This window comes from Pongo pygmaeus, chromosome 8 (genome assembly GCF_028885625.2).
Source record: "Pongo pygmaeus isolate AG05252 chromosome 8, NHGRI_mPonPyg2-v2.0_pri, whole genome shotgun sequence".
In the NCBI taxonomy this organism is placed as follows: domain Eukaryota; kingdom Metazoa; phylum Chordata; class Mammalia; order Primates; family Hominidae; genus Pongo; species Pongo pygmaeus.
The window spans coordinates 101,042,016-101,059,811 of record NC_072381.2 but is presented as its reverse complement, the minus strand read 5'-3'; the positions used below and the strand labels follow the sequence as shown (position 1 = coordinate 101,059,811).

General features: G+C 40.1%; 1 protein-coding gene across 5 annotated transcripts in view; it reads right to left on the bottom strand.

The window, feature by feature from the left end:
- The window catches only part of ENTPD1 (ectonucleoside triphosphate diphosphohydrolase 1), a 127,296-nt gene extending 114,233 nt beyond the window's left edge, over positions 1–13,063 (bottom strand). The window contains exon 1 of one of the 5 annotated variants that reach the window (XR_008491990.2): positions 12,949–13,026. Coding sequence is in view for 2 of the 5 variants with exons in the window: in XM_054436039.1 (XP_054292014.1) it covers positions 12,949–13,000 (52 nt within the window). In the remaining 3 variants the exon portion in view is untranslated. Of the gene's footprint in view, positions 1–630; positions 707–12,458 lie in introns of those variants that run through there. The other 4 variants (XM_054436039.1, XM_054436040.2, XM_054436044.2 and 1 more) reach the window with 4 other exon arrangements.
- Positions 13,064–17,796: the final 4,733 nt, after the last annotated feature.

Sequence of the window (17,796 nt, the reverse complement as noted above, 5' to 3'; positions counted from 1 at the left end):
ACTGTAACTGAATGAAACTTTATACTGCAGATAGTTAAGGAAAATTGAATCAGTGATATAGAGGAAATTCTTAGGAAAATAGTCTCAGAATGCAATGAAAAATAAATGAAGAAAATGAAAGGAATAAAGAAGGAAGGAGAAAGAAAGAGAGAGAGAGAAAGAAAGAAAAAAAAAAGAAAGAAAGAAAGAGGAAGAGAGAAAGAAAGAGGAAGGGAGGGAGGGAAGGAGGAAGGGAGGGAGGGAGGGACGGAGGGACGAAGGGAGGCAGGCAGGCAGGCAGGCCACAGGCAGGCAATTTAGAGATAAGAGATCCAAATAATAGGTTCCTGAAGAAGAAAAAACAAACAAACAAACAAAACAGGAGCATTAATCAAAGTTGTGACAGAAGAAATCTTTCTTGATCCTAAATAAGTCCTAAATTTGGAAATCAAGAGGATTTACCATATCCCAGGCAAAAATTTTTGAAAGGAAGTCTATACCCAGTTATCTTATCGTGAAAGTTGTAAATTTCAGAAATGGGGAACAAAAACCATTCAGGCTAAAAAACAGTTGTCCTCAACTTCTGAGTCTGTTTTGTGCTGCTACAACAGACTGAGTCATTTATAAACAACAGAAGTTTATTTGGCTCACAGTTCTGGAGGCTGGGAAGTTCCAGATCAAGGGGCCAGCATCTGGCGAGGGCCTTCTTGCTGTGTCATCCCATGGCAGAAAGCAAAGGGCAAGAGAGCATAAGAGCAAGAGAACAAACTCACAGCTTCAAGTCCTTTTACTATTGGCATTGATCCATTCATCAGGGTGGAGCCCTCATGACCCAAGCACCTCCCAGTAGGTCTTGCCTCCCAACATTGTTATACTGGGGATTAAGTTTTGAACATATGCTTTTGGGGGGACATATTCAAACTATAGCAACTTCTTTACAGCATCAAACTTCTCAAGACAATGGAGGAATATTTCCAATGACTTGAGGGAGAAAGATTGCTATATTTAAGAGAAGTTGTCTCTCTTTTATAACACTGATCCCCTTTCTAAAAAATTAATATGCTTACTAGATCATTATGAAAGGAATCAAGATTAGGGACCCAAGAATGGGGAAAGGCATAGTGAGATAAGAACTATATTAAAATTCATTAAATTCATGGATGGATGAGTTTGATTATTAATATCCAAATAAAGAGAAAAAATCCTGTGAAATAAGTGACTAACATAATTTTTACTATTTGAATTTATAACATTATCAAATTAAATATTTAAAATAAGAAAAAGGAGGACACAGGGACACAAAAACTCTTAATGCTTCTCTCATAATGTGGTCAAAAATTACTAATTTCACTTTGATATTAAGATAAATTTAAGCTCAGGAATGCTTTGCTTTCCTTTTTTCTTTCTTTTTTTGTTTTTTTGAGATGGAGTCTCGCTCTGTCTCCAAGGCTGGAGTGCAGTGGTATGATCTCGACTCACTCAAGCTCTGCCTCCCAGGTTCACGCCATTCTCCTGCCTCAGCCTCCCAAGTAGCTGGGACTAAAGGCGCCCACCACCATGCCCGGCTAATTTTTTTTTGTATTTTTAGTAGAGATGGGGTTTCACCATGTTAGCCAGGATGGAATGCTTTTCTTTTATTTCCACAGCCTGGGCAACATAACAAGACCCTGTTTCTACAAAAAATAAAAAATCAGTTGGGTATAGTGGTACACGCCTGTAGCCCTAGCTACTCGGAAGGCTGAGGCAGGAGGATCACCTGAACCCAGGAATTCAAGGTTACATTGAGCTATGATTATGCCACTGCACTCCAGCCTAGGTGACAGAGCAAGACCCTGCCTCAAAAAAAAAAAGAAAAAAGAAAAAAAAGATTGCTACAAGTACAATTAAAAGTAAGATGTCCGTTATTCACAGTTTTGTGGAAATATAAAAACAAATAACAAAGTCCAGAGTCTGTATAGCAAAAAGCATAACAGAAAAAAAACATTAAACACTAAAGAGAATAAAACGAGAAAAGGCAGATAAAATAAATGTGAACTGTTTACATTCCTTTATTAAAACAGAGAATCAAATTGGATTTAGAAAGATTAAAAATAAAGATGGACAAAATATATCAGCCAAATGAGAAGGGGGAACAGAATTTAGGACTAAAAAAGTAGATAAAAAGGAGTTATTTCAATATTTTATCAAAATATGAACTGCAAAAACATACAAAATATGAGTAGAGGTAAATAGACAACAGACAATTGTATTGAATTAAATGAATCTTAATTGCATTAAGAGCATGAAGTCATTATTATTTGAAGCACTGTTAAAGAATCTAAGAACTTATGAGGAATATAGTATTGAGCGTAATTGAGGTTAAAAGTAAATCTATGATAACGATTGTTTGACCAATTAACAAAATTTGATTATGGACTACAATTGAAAGTATTTTATCAGTGTTAGATTTCCTGAGTTTGATTACTATACTGTGGTTATATAAGAGAATATCTTTGTTCTTAGGAAATACATACTGAAATATTTAGGGGTAAAGGAACATTATATATACAACTTATTCTCAAATGGTTCAGGAAAAATACTATATGTGACTGTTGTGTGTGGGAGAGATAGAAAAGGGAAGAGAGAATGGTAAATGTGGCAGAATTTTTTAAATTGGTGAATATTTGTGAAATGCTCTTTGAATTGTTCTTGTAACTTTTCTGTAATTTTGAAGTCATTTTAAAATAAAAAAATTAATACAACAACAAAAAAGTAAATCTATGATAACAAACCAAAAATGAAATTTTAAAACAATTATATTTATAATAGCATCAAAAAGAAAATCATACTTAGGAATAAATTTAACAAAAGAAATACAAAAGTTACACTCTGAAAACTACAAAATATTAAGGAAATTAAGTAAGACCTACATACACAGAAAGACATCACATGTTCATGGATTAGAAGATTTAATATTTTTAAGATGGCAATATTCTCCAAATAGATTTACAGAGTTGATGCAATCTTATCAAAATCTCAGCTGGCTTCCTTGCAGAAGTTGACAACCTGATCTTAAAATTCATATGGAAGTTAATGGGACCCATAGTACCCGAAACAATATTTAAAAAATAAAATGAAATTGGAGGACTCACACTGCCTGATTTCAAAACTTACTACCAAGCTGTAGTATCAAGAAATGCGGAATTGACATAGGGCTAGATATATAAAGAAATGGAATATAACTGAGAGTCTAGAAAAAAAGCTCACACTTATGGGAAATTGATTTTCAACAGGGTGCCAAAACAATTCACTGGAGAAAATAATAATCTTTTCAACAAATGGTGCTGGAACAACTAGATATTCACACACAAAAACATGAAGTTTGGCCCCTACCTCATAACATATACAAAAACTAACTCAAAGTGGATTAAAAACCTAAATGCAAGGGCTAAAACTATGTAGCTCTTCGAAGAAAATATATATGTATATCTTGATGACTTTGGATTAGGCAATAGTTTCTTAGATAGGACAACGAAAGCATAAGAACCAAAGAAACTATAGATTGAATATCATCAAAATTTAAGACTTTTAAATTTTGTGCTACAAACAACACTATCAAGAAAGTGAAAAGACAACCCACAGAATGGGAGAAAATTTTTGGAAATCATATATCTGAAAAGGGAATATATAAGGAATCATTGCAACTCAATCATAAAAAGGTAAACCAATTTAAAAAATGGGCAAAGAGGCCAGGCGTGGTGGCTCACGCCTGTAATCCCAGCACTTTGGGAGGCCAAGGCAGGTGGATCACCTGAGGTCAGCAGTTCGAGACCAGCCTGGCCAACATGGTGAAAGCCCATCTCTACTAAAAATACAAAATTAGCTGGGTGTGGTGGCACATGCCTGTAATCCCAGCTACTCCGGAGGCTGAGGCAGGAGAATCGCTTGAACTCAGGAGGTGGAGGTTGCAGTGAGCCAAAATCACGCCATCGCACTCCAGCCTGAGCAACAAGAGCAAAACTCCACCTCAAAAAAAAAAAAAAAAAAAATTGGCAAAGGATCTGAACAGGCATTTTTCCAAAAAAGATCCACAAATGCCCACTAAACACATGAATAGATTTTCAAAACCATCAGCCATCAGGGAAATACAAATCAAAACCTCAATGAGATACTGCTTCATACTCATTAGGAAGGCTGTAATAAAAGATAGGTAATAACAAGTGTTGACAAGGATGTGGAGAAACTGGAATCACCATATATTGCTGGTGGAAATGTAAATGGTCCAGCTACTTTGGAAAACAGCCTGGCAGTTCATCAAATGGTTAAACATAGACATACAAGTGACCCAGCAATTTTGCTCCTAGGTATATAACCAAAAGAAATTAAAAACAAAAGTCCACACCAAAACTTGTCCATGAATGCTCACAGCAGCATTATTCATAATGTCAAAAAGTAAAAACAATCCAAATATTCATCAACTGATGAATAAAATGTGGTATATGCATTCAATGGGATATATGCTATGAAATGAATGTCCAGAATTGGCAAAATTGTGGGGACAGAAAGTAGACTGGTGTTTTCCTAGGACTCAGAAGGGTGGGGGCCATGTAGGGAGGAAATGAGGGGTGCCCATTAATAGGTATGAGGTTTCTTTTCAGGGTGATAAAATGTTCCAAAATTGATTGTGGTGGTGGTACACAATCCTGTGAATATACTAAAACCACTGAATTGTCGACTTTAAGTTGGTGAATCGTATGATATGTGAATTGTATCTCCAGATAATAAGATCAACAACTATGGATTTGAATCTCAACTTCAACACTTACCAACTGAGAGACTTTAACAGTTGAGTTATTTAACAGTAAATAATACCAACCTCCTAGGATTGTTGGAGAACTGAATTAACATCTGTAAGGTGATTAGAATAGTGTGTGAACCAATGTCCACTATAAGCCTGTGTGTTAACTAACTAAAGCCACCAGCACTTCCTTTCATTAAACACTTACCATATTCGTTTCCTTTGCCTGCTATAACAAATTACCATAAAAAACTCAGTGGTTTAAAACAACACACATTTATTCTCTTACAGTTCTGGAAGTCTGAAACCTGAAATCAGTTTCACTGGACTGAAATCAAGGTGTTGGTAGGACTAAGCTCCTCTCTACCCACCGGAGAATATTATGGTTGGAGATAAATTACTATATAATTGAAAAGACTGCATTGATTAATAAATATCCAATTTTATATCCTGAAAACATACAGCTTCTTCACAAGTGTTCATAGATTTACACAAACCCACCATATGCTTAGTTACAAGGAAACTTCAGAAATTATAAAGCCATATTCTCTAACCATCATGGAAAAAATGAAAAATTAATTATAATGGCTAAACAAAAATAAAAATCATTTAGAATCTTTTAAAAGTAATATCCTGGGCTACAGAGAATAAAAATGTGATGTCAAACTATTTAGAAAACGATGACACCACATATAAAAATGTGTTGAATCTATTCACAGTGAGAACAGATTCAGAAAAACTATCACAGGCCGGGTGCGGTGGCTCACACCTGTAATCCCAGCATTTTGGGAGGCCTAGGCAGGCAGATCACTTGAGTCCAGGAGTTTGAGACCAGCCTGGGCAACATGGTGAAACCCCATCATAACAAAAATAAATAAATAAATACAGAAGAACTATTAAAAGTATGGCAGGAAAACTTGAATACCTTTATATGATAAAGCATGCACATAAGTTGATTAAAAACATCAAATCCAAGTAAGTATTATAATAAACAGGAAAAGGATGTAAAAAGTATACAAAAGAAGTATATCATGTGAAAAATGTCAAATTTACTGTAATTAAAGAAATACAAACTAAAACAATCTAAAAATTGATAAAATTATTTAAAAACAAAAACACCAAAGCTGTCAGGGATGCCGCAAAACGGGAACCGCTTTTGAGAGCACGAAGGGCCCAACCTTTGGGAATGCAACCTGGCAACAGTAATCAAGAACTTTAAAAAACATTAACAAGTTTCAATCTAGTAAGTCTATTTCTGGGATCCTGTCCTCAGAGTGCAATCCTACATATGGAAAAAACTTCCTGCACGAAGACATTTATTGGAAATGGAAACAACCTCAATGTTCAATAACAGGAGAACTGTTAAATAAACTATGTGACTATAAAAATTACGCTAACAAAGACCACGCTATAAAATGGAAAATACGTGTGCTTCACTGCTACAGTAAAACCAGGCTTTAAAACTGCATACATAGCCTAATGATCATGGTGCCATCTCATAATTTTTCAAGGTCCTATTCAAATGAATGCCAAATGAGAGAAAAAACCCAGGCATAGTAAAAAAAAGAACTGCCAGGAAATAGCACCAAAATATTACAAGTGATTGTTTTTCTTCCCTACTGTACTCTATAGTATCATGTTTTCTTTAACAGGCATGTGCTATGTTACTTTTATCCTCACGGACATAAAGCAATGCTTTACATCCTTCCTATGAATCAAAAGGAAACACTTCATTTTTTTTTTTGGCTTCTTTTTTTATTTTTTTAAACCAAGCAGTGGTTATGGAAGGAAACACCTCTTTGTGTAACAGGGCATGTACTGCCATTGTGGGTCTCTAAAGTCACTTTGATATTCTAACAAAAACAGCATGTTTCATACATGTTAGACAACCTCTACTCTGGATTTTTTTCTCCAACAACTTTTCTCTTCACAACCCCCTCAAGTTTTCAAGCCTAAAGAAATTCCATCAGTTCCCTCTGCACCCACTTTCCTTGCTTTGCTCCTAGAATTATTCCCACCTTTCTTCTGCAGAGCGTAGACAATGCCTCAGGCACACTGTTCCCAATCTCAGAGCCCTGAGTCCCTGCTACCTCTAGCTCCCTGGGACTCCAACACCCAGCACAAGATTCTGCAGGCAACCACACATTCTGCTCCAGTACTTCTCAAGTTGAAGGCAGAGAATAAGGGAAGTTTAGGGAAGCTTGGAGCCATGGAGAAAAGGTGGAGACATGTAGGAAATCTATCACAAGACCTTTTCGTGTAACAGTAGTTTTTGTGTGCTGAAGATTCCAGTTTCTAGGATTTGGCAAATTGGGAGCCTCAGTTTCCTGTTCTAGGGCATATATTTGCTGAATGAATAAACGAATTAGGCTTCCCATCATCCTGCAATGACAGCTGACCAGTGACTAGAAGTGGCAGCTTGGTGAGGGAGTAGAGGGTGGGAAGAGCTTGGTCATTTAGTACCAAAATAAGCCCTGAGACTAAGGCATGCGATGACCCTGCCACATTGCCAGTCAAAGTGTGGTCTGTGGAGGGGCAGCATTATCATCACCTGGGAACTTGTTAGAAATGTAGACCTACTTCAGAGCTATTGGATAAGAATCTGCATTTTTAACAAGTTCTCTAATGATACATACCCATGTTAAAGTTTGAGAAGCACTGCCTCAGAACACATGCACATACATGCACACACACACCAAAATCACCAAGACAAACAAGTGACTCCACTCTTGCACACTTCACCAAACCATCAAGACATTTAGTGATTCTTCACCACAGGGGCTGCCCTTGATTTTGGCCTTCCTCTGAAGTACTTAAAAGAATAGACTCTATGGCCGGGCGCGGTGGCTCACGCCTGTAATCCCAGCACTCTGGGAGGCGGAGGCAGGCGGATCATGAGGTCAGGAGATCGAGACCATCCTGGCTAACACAGTGAAACCCCGTCTCTACTAAAAATTACAAAAAATTAGCCGGGTATAGTGGCGGGCGCCTGTAGTCCCAGCTACTCGGGAGGCTGAGGCAGGAGAATGGCGTGAACCTAGGAGGCGGAGCTTGCAGTGAGCTGAGATCGCGCCACTGCACTCCAGCCTGGGCGACAAAGCGAGACTCCGTCTCAAAAAAAAAAAAAAAAAAAAAAAAAAAAGAATAGACTCCTATGTAATTTACTCCAGGCCTCACCTTCACTCTACACAGATGGAGCCCACCACCTCTGGACAGTAGTGGGTGGGATTAAACACTAGTGCCCTTGAGCACCACTACCAGTTATAAAGAGCAGAGAAACAACCAAAAAGACAACACAAGGGGGAAAGCACTCTCAAAATGTAATTTGACCAAGTAAAGTCAATACCAATCACAATGATTTATAAAAACTGTTTATCAGATGTACGTTATTACCACGTGGTGCAATCATGATTAAGGAAATCATTTAATGTGCAGCTGATTGCTTTGTAAAGGCTTATTTGATTACACAACCCATAGTGAAGGATAAACTCTGTACTTCTGCCTTCAAATCTCCAAGATGGACATGTAAGTAGGTTGACTGCTCAGAGCTTGGGAAAAAAGGGGGCTTTTTACTCTTAAATGTACACTATAGTTAAGGTAAAAGAGAGAAAAGATCTTTAAGCACTGCTGGGAGGGTGAAGGGGCTTGCCATGGGCACCAGATTCTACTCATCTTTCTAGATCCAACTGAAGTGTCCCATCCTTTGAGAAGTTTCTCCAGAAGCCATCACTCCCTATTCTGCTTCTCATGGCACTTTCTCTTGTATTATTATTTTTTATTTTTATTTTGTTAGAGACAAAGTCTCATTATGTTGCCCAGGCTGGAGTGCTGTGGTTATTCATGGGTGCAAATATAGCACATTACAGCCTCAAACTCCTGGGCCCAAGCTATCCTCCTGCCTCAACCTCCTGAGTAGCTGGAACTACAAGTGTGCACCACTGTGTCATGGCACTTTGTTTAGACTTACATTACAGCTCTTAAGGAGGTAGAATGTATCCATTAGGATCCCAGAATTTGCAGCCTAACCACATCAGTCAAAATTTCCCCTCTGCCTATTATTAGCTGTGTGACCTTAACCAAATGACCTCCTTCCACAGCTGGAAGATGCGGAAACCAATGTCATGGAATTTTTGTAAAGATTACCTGAGACAACACATATAAAGCATCACAATGTTTGGCACATAATAAATAATCAATGTTAGCTATTATTATTAGCACTTCCCAGCTATTATTATTAGGCTTCCCCACTAGACTGTGAGCAAACTGTTTATCCAAGGATCTGTGTGGCATGGGAACTTACAAATGGTAGACACACAATAATATTTGTCAAAATGGTTTGAAGGTATGCCAGGAAGAGGAAAGGGAGGGTGCTGGAAAAAAACGTAGCGTACTTTATGATTTTTCCCAGGGCCAACTTCTGTAGTGTTTGTTTTTATTTCATTACCAGAGTACATTATCTCAGACAGCAAGGTTGCTATAAAGTAGGGCTAGAAAGACACTATTTATGGAACCAGATGTTCTGTTCAGAGAAAGAAAATTTGGCTATGAGGCATCTGAAATCTCCAGTTTGGCCCTTGGCTGAGCGGGGAGTAGGGGCTGAAGTTCAGCCAGAGCTTCACTTGCCCAACAGGGTGCCCTGGCATGGGGTTACATTAGCTCTGAAAATCATCCACCCAGAGGGATGCATTTTGTTTTTCAGTGTATCCACATAGAGGGACGTCTTTACAGATTGTGCCAAAGATCTATATGTACCAGTGGGGAACCCTACTGCAAACTCAAAGGTCCCCTTTTAAACAAGCCTCTTGAAGGTCTCAAATGAGCATCAGCTAAAATAATAATGCTTCACTTACTAAATATTTATTGAGTTCCCATTAAGGAACTCAAGGTGCTAATGGCTGACAAGGACCTTTTCGACTTGCACAAGAGCCTGGTGTGTACCACCTTCTAAGGAAAGCTTGGGATGTTCTCTAAGATGGACACCAAATTCAAGAACGTGTCCCAGGGGCTGATGAATGTGGCTGCCAAGCTGACCCACAATAAGTACATCAAACGACCTCACAGACCTCATGGAGAAGTTCACTGAAACCTGACACCTTAACCATTGGCTGCTGAATGACATGTGCTATTCCTGAATCAGTACTCAGCATCTGTCCACTTCCTGCATGGCTTCTGGCCCTCTATGACTGCTATATGGTCACCCTCTGTGGCTGCCTCCTGTACCCCTATCATGACTGAGGCCCCTCTCCCACCACTCTGCCCACACTGATGAGAAAGTTGCCATAAGTTTAGAGACTAAAAATAAAATTGCACTAGACACTGCAGATCTAAAGGTGAATACAGAAAATATAATTGGGAGGGAGAGAAGGTGATGCAGAGGGCAGGAGTGTGGACAAGTATGATGAGTGCCACCTTAGGCATAACTGATGAGGTACTATAGAAGCATCCAAGATGGGGGCTAATCTAGACTTGAAGGATTAGAGAAGGCTTAAAGGGGAATAACACCCAATATGAGGCTTCAAGGGGTGATAGCAAACGTTAATATTTATTTAGCGATACTATACATCAGGCCCTGTTCTAAAAACTTTGCATGAATCCCTCATTCAGTCCTTACCACAACCCTGTAAGATAGATGTTATTGTTATTCTCTTCATGTTACAGATGATGAAACTGAGGCACACAGTAAATGGTGGAGGTGAAATTCAAATCCAGGCAGCTCGGCTCCAGACTAAAGGGGAAGCAGAGTACCAGATAGGCCCTTAAAACAGAAGAAAGTGCCTAGCTTCAGTCTGAGGAAAGATGCAGTTCCTTTGGGGAACTGAAAGCAACTCAATGAGGCGCAGCCTGGGGTGGGGACAGACGTTCAGAGATGACTGGGTCTGCTCTGTAGATTGAAAGAAAAACCAGAAGCAGAGGGTTACAGATCCAGTCCAAACTTTTTTTTTTTTTTTTTTTTTTTGAGACAGTGTCTCACTCTCACCCAGGCTGGAGTGCAGTGGTGCAATCTCAGCTCACTGCAACCTCCGCCTCCCGGGTTCAGGTGATTCTCCTACCTCAGCCTTCCAAGTGGCTGGGACTACAGGCACACACCACCACACCCAGCTAATTTTTGTATTTTTAGTAGAGACAGGGTTTTACCACATTGGCCAGGCTGGTCTCTAACTCCTGACCTCAGGTGATCTGCCCACCTTGGCCTCCCAAAGTGCTGGGATTATAGGTGCGAGCCACCACATCTAGCCCCCCAGTCCAGACTTTTGACAACTAGCTGTGACTGGTGTCACCTAACTAACCCCTTCTGACCTCAGTTTCTCCTTTTTGCAAAAGACCATAATAACAATACCTGCTTCTCATAGAGAATGGCCATGAGCACCAAATGAGGAAAATGTATGTGAACTTGAGTGCAAAGTACAAATTCCTTCACAGACTTAAGATTTTACCAGTATCACTTCCCCAATAGCTTCAAGGATTTGCAAATCTGAAATCCACAATGTCAGGGCACCAGAAAAAGCAGAGAAACAGTATTGGGGAGTGGAAAAGCCCACCAGCCCTGCCTCAGATCACCTCCATCCACACTCAGCCCTTACTAACTATGAGATCTCAAGGCAAGTTATCCGCTCAGTACCTCAATTTTGCCATCTGGAAAATGGGAATGTCAATAATAGCACTTGTAAGGTTCATGTGACGAGTAAGTAGCACATGTAATATGCTAGGTATAGCTCCCAACACAGAATAAAGACTTAGTCAACATTAACAGCTATCATTATTGTAAGTATTAAGAAATATGTTGGCTACTCATGCTATTCTTCCATGTTCTATACGGTATAAGTATGTGGAAATGTTAGAAGTTAGAGATGATAAAGAAGGAGGAGAAGGAGGTTTACAACCCTATACTCCCTCACTGCTGCAGAGATTCTTCCTGGCTGTCACACGCTGGCAAGCAGCTGGCTCTCCGTCCAGGCAGAAAATGCCCAAAAGAGGTAAAAGATAGAGACTGCACACCATCTGTGCAAACCAGGCTGCTCTTGTAGTTTTTAGACAAAATCTAAATGTAGTCAGATGTGACCTGCCCTTTTAAGATAGAATTATTCTATTTCCTCCCTCTACCCGTCCCCATTCCCCACTCTGTCCCCCACATAAAACTCCCCCACATATCTCAAGAAACTTTCAGCATTTTGACAGACATATTCTGGGGTCCTGTTGTGACAGCCTTATGCCACATTAACTTCTCTGTCTTGTTCCCAGCAAAGAAGCCTTTGCTAATTTCACAACAGGAAAGCATGCAAGAAATTCGAGAACAAAACAAATCTACACGCAGAGCCCAGCATCTTCAAGCAAACACCCTGAGGTACAGACCCGAGGCTAGATGAGTCCGGACTGCAGATGAGGCAGCTGCCTCTTAAATTGCAAGGGGACTGAAAAAGTCATTTGCCTCTAAAAAACCAACTCTCAATACAAATGGATAATGAATATTCATGAGCCCCTCCAGCTTGCTCTAGAGCCACCCTTGACTGCAACCCTGGACTCTGCTTCCTAAAAAGTTTCCCAAAGCTCTTTCTCTGCCTCCTCTCAGAAGGAAGAGGGTGGGAAAGTTCATTCAGGGCTTTTTGCCTCCAGCTTTCAAGTACTTGCTTTTTGGTCTGGGCTTTTATTTTTCCTTCTATTTTTTTTTTCTTAAGGATTCAGATCAAATCAATTTTGGTCTTACCCTTTGTATCTTCCATAAGTAGCAGCTTTTGTTTTCCTCCTCTTTCCTCGTTTTTTTCCCCCCCAGCCTCTGCTTGCTGTGGTCCGTCTCCGTGAGAGAGGTACTCAAGGAAACAGAGATATAACAGACCCTTGGGCTCGTGGGAGGGGCTAAATTAGCCGGCCCCGTTTCGGAAGGAACCTCAAACCCTGTCTTTTTCATTGACTAGAAAGGACAGATTGACTGAGGAGTCCAGCAGCTCATTTTCCTAAAGTTACTCGAAGCCTTTTCCAGGTTGTAATTTTTTGCTTCCTTGAAGCAATGTATATTCAAATCTCTCTCTCTTTCTCCCTTCTTCCCTCTCTCCCTTACTCCCTCCTTCTTCATCTCTCTTTCCCTCTCTTCGTTATAGAAATCCCTTTTTCTCCCTTGAAAAAGTCATCTCAGCTGCAAGCAAAAAAAGCTATTTCCTTACTGCAATTATGAAGCTAGATAATAAGAAAGTTGTTACCTTGAAACCCGCTCGAAAAACTGAAAGTCAAGAACAATTCTTCCCTTCCCATAAAGCCTCTGGTCCCATGACCAGCAATCCTTTCTCAAGGCTCATTAGAGCAAAGAGCAACAGGTGACCCAAGCGATGAGTTTCCTGCAGGAGACGCTGCGTTATTGGTTGGAAGGCTGGGTGGAACCACAGAGGAGCTGCTCAATGGGAACCGCTGCCTGGCTATGAATTGATGAAAGTCATCCACCATTTCCCAACTTTGACTTCCTACCTTTGAAGTCTAATGAACATGAATTGCCACATCCAGACCGTCAAGATTACCCCAATATAGATGAGAGCCTGCCCAAGTTATTTTTAAACTGTGTAACAAAATTATTTTGAAATCAAAACAAGGGCTAATCCTTTGAAAGGAAGGTAAGTCCTCAAGTCCCAAGGCGACTTGGCAGCTTCTCCCTCCACAAGGCTGTTGCAAACCTTAGCATTTCAGGTTTGAAAGATACCTCAGACATCGAGTCTAAACGAGGTTAGAGATGTGGAGAGGTTAAGCCACCTGCTCATGCTCACATACATGGTCTCTCTTATTTGCTACCATGTTCCCCAGCACCTAATACAGTTTCTCTCACAGCATGGGCTCTCAATAAATATTTGATGAATGGTTGAAAAAAATGAATGAATTGCAGCAAAGCAGAAATGTAGATCTGTTTTCCTGTTTCCTAGTTCTCGCTTTTTCTACATTGCTTGTCCGGCATGTAAATTTGTATCTAAAGCCAGTTATACCATATGAATCATTAAATTTGTGAGCCCTAAGGATTGTTTTGACTCTATGTAAAAACTATATTCTCTAGCGAGCTTTCAGTCATACTTTAATAAGGACAAAGGATAACCTTTTAGTTTAGGCATCTCTGTTACTTTGCACGGTGCCACATGGTATATACCCAATACATTTTTTATACTTTAATAAATTTGGAGCTGTTCAACAATACTTCATTTCCGAAATGCTTTATAGTTATAGGATTTTGCATGTATGATAACAACTAATTATACTGAATGAAAGACTCAATGGATGTCTTCTCTCAAGTCAGTTTAGACTACATCTCTAATAATGAATATTGCTCTGATATTCATCCTGTTATGATAAAATTGGTTTTTGGTGATATGATGGGATTTTTTGTAAAAACCAACAATATAATTGGTTTATGACTGCCTTTGTACTATTGTTTTGGAGAGAAATTTGAAAAGAGCATGTCCACAAAATAGTGTGTGAATTACAGAATGGAAACCAAAACATCAAAGCTAGAAAGAGAAAAGAATGATTAAAGGGAAGATCCAGAGTGGCTGAGGGGTAGGCAGGAGAAACAGACAAACAAGTACCTGAGCTTGTCAATGAGAGACACACTTTGGTGGGTGCTGTGGCAACGGTTCTCTACTTTATTACATTAGGATATTAGGTTCTTTATTTTTGAGACAAGGGTTTTGCTCTTGTCTCCCAGGCTGGAGTGCAATGGAGCCATCTCAGCTTACTGCACCCTCTGCCTCCCGGGTTCAAGTGATTCTCCTGCCTCTGCCTCCCGAGTAGCTGGGATTACAGGCGCCTGCCACCTTGCCCAGATAATTTGTGTATTTTTAGTAGAGATGGGGTTTCACCATGTTGGTCAGGCTGGTCTTGAACTCCTGACCTCAGGTGATCCACCCGCCTCAGCCTCCCAAAGTGCTGGGATTACAGGCGTGAGCCACCATGCCCGGCCTATTTTACTACATTCTTACATTCTTTTTTTGAGACAGAGCCTCACTCTGTCACCAGGCTGGAGTGCAGTGGCATGATCTCGGCTCACTGCAACCTCTGCCTCCCAGGTTCAAGTGATTCTTGTGCCTCAGCCTCCCGAGTAACTGGGATTATAGATGCGCACCACTAAGCCCGGCTAATTTTTGTATTTTTAGTAGAGATTGGGTTTCACCATGTTGTCCAGGCTGGTCTCAAACTCCTGGCCTCAAGTGATCCACTTGCCTTGGCCTCCCAAAGTGCTAGGATTACAGGTGCGCCACAGTGCCTGGCCACAGTTCTCTATTTTAAACAAAATTAAAATTCAAGGTCACTTCAATCATGTTCTATCAGACGTTGTCGACAAAAGGTTACTTTGACAATTGACTCATTTTCTTTACATTTCATCAGGGAGAGAAAGAGTTAGTAAAAAGTAAATTGTTCTAGTACCCAACTTCTGGTTTAACCAGGAGAGGTAAAATCTCATTATAATAGCTAGCACTTCATAAATATTTGAAGTTCATCCAAACTGAATATGGAGTAATAGAAACATAGTTTTAACCCCTAATTCATATTATGTGAGCCTTTTGACAACATTTAATGCTTTTTATGGTAATATGCTCTGTGCTACAATTTAATCATGTTGTCCAGGTTTGCACCCTCCTCAGCATCATGAAAATACTATGGTTAAGTATATATCATCACCAATTCATACAAGAAAAATTATAAAAGAGATGGGAGTTTGTGTGTATCTTTCTAAAGGCCTCAGAATTTATCTTAAAAAATAAATCATCTTTCTCAACAAAAAATTATCATCATCAATTTTATTTTTTTTGTAATGAAAGTAGAAAATTAAAACTGCACTCAGAAAGATGGAAGGAGTTGTTAGAAAGGGCTAAAGACATTTGTCTGTCTTTTAATGATGAAATGGTCTTATAAAGTTCTTAGAATGGTAGAATTTTCATTTTTCCTACACTTTCATCCTCTTTCACTGTACTGGTTCATCCCCCTATGCATAAAATATTTAAGTGATTCTCATTCTTAAAAACAAATTCTGTTGTTTAATGGTATAGATTATTAGTGTTGCAAGATGAATAAGTTCTTGAGATTGGCAGCACAACAATGTGAATGTACTTAAAAATACTTAAGTTTACAGTTAAAAATGATTAATATGGGCCAGGTGCATTCGCTCACCCTTGTAACCCCAGCATTTTGGGAGGCTGAAGCAGTAGGTTGTCTGGAGGCCTGGAGTTTGAGACCAGCCTAGGCAACATAACAAGACCCCATATCTCTACAAAAATAAAAATAAATTTTAAATGATTAAAAGTGCAGTGGCACGATCTTGACTTTTTTTTTTGAGACAGAGTTTCGCTCTTATTGCCCAGGCTGGAGTGCAATGTCGCAATCTCAGCATCTCAGCTCACCGCAACCCCCACCTCCTGGGTGCAAGCGATTCTCCTGCCTCAGCCTCTCAAGTAGGTGGGATTGCAGGCATGCACCACCACACCCAGCTAATTTTGTGTTTTTAGTAGAGACAGGGTTTCTCCATGTTGGTCAGGCGGCTGGTCTCAAACTCCTGACCTCAGGTGATCCACCCACCTCGGCCTCCCAAAGTGCTGGGATTACAGGCGTGAGTCACTGGGCCCGGCAATATAGTAACTTTTATGTCTATTTTATCACAATTTTTAAAAAATTAATTAAAACAAAAACAGCTCCTTCGCAAACAAGCTACTTGAGACCATGGTCTGCCTTTGCCTTCCTTCATCACCTCCATTCTCTCCTCATTCATTTACTCCTCCTTCCATTGCATTCCCATTTCTCACCGCACCACCCCAATGAAACTGCCCTAAGATTGCCACCGGCCTCTAAAGCAAAGACCAATTTTTGTGTTTTATCTTCTTGGATCTCTGTAGCATGGGCCATTGTTGGCCTTCCTTCTTTCTTGAAAATTGATCTCTCCTTATTTTCCAGAACCCCCTCATGTCTGACTTTCCTCCTCCATCTGTGTATGATGGCTCCTTTTCAGTCAACTTTTGTGTCTTGTAAATGTATTCCCTAGACCTTCACCCTTTGCCTTCTCTCCTACTTCACCTATTCTACCTAGGTCATAACTTCTCATGCCTTTACATTTCTGCCAAGTCCACTCCCATGAGCGCCAGATCCATATTTGCATCCACCTACTGGGTGTCAAGAGAATATCCCACAAGCAGCTCAAACTTAGCATCCAAACTGTACTCTGTATCTTTACTTCCAAATCTGCTCCCATCCAGTACCAGTATTCCCTACATTTTTTTTTTTTTTGAAACGGTGTCTCACTCTTTCGCCCAGGCTGGAGTGCAGTGGCATGATCTTGACTCACTGAAACCTCTGCCTCCCAGGTTCAAGAGATTCTTGTGCCTCCACCTCCCGAGTAGCTGGGATTGCAGGTGCACACCACCATGCCTGGCTAATTTTGGTTAGGAGAGACAGGGTTTTGCCATGTGGTCCAGCCTGCTCTCGAACTCCTGACCTCAGGTGATAGGCTGCCTCGGCCTCCCAAAGTCCTGGGATTACAGGCGTGAGCCACTGTGCCCAACCCCTACATTAGATAATGGCACTACCATCCACCTAGTCACACAACCCAGCAACCTCAGGGTCCTCCTAGACCCCTCCCCACATCCCACATCTTATTGTTTACCAAATCCTATTGTTTCTATACCTTAAGATCTCTCAAATTCATCTCCTCTCTCCATTCCTGTCACTTCTGCCATAGTGCATACTCTCTCATCCTTCTGAAATCGGTATCTGATAATGTCATTGGCAGACTTTAAAAATTCTAGTCTCCTTATCATGCATAAAATAAAATTTAAATTCCTGTCATAGAATATGTAAGGACTCTCTCTACCTCTCTAAACTCATTTCCTGTTATAGGCTTCCTGCACTCCAAAAACTGAATCTAATTCCAGAACCCATAATCCTTGTAAAACTCCGAATTTTTGTTTTGTTTTGTTCTGCGATGGAGTCTCGCTCTGTCGCCCAGGCTGGAGTCCAGTGGTGCTATCTTGGCTCACTGCAACCTCCGCCTCCCAGGTTCAAGCAATTCTCCTGCCTCAGCCTCC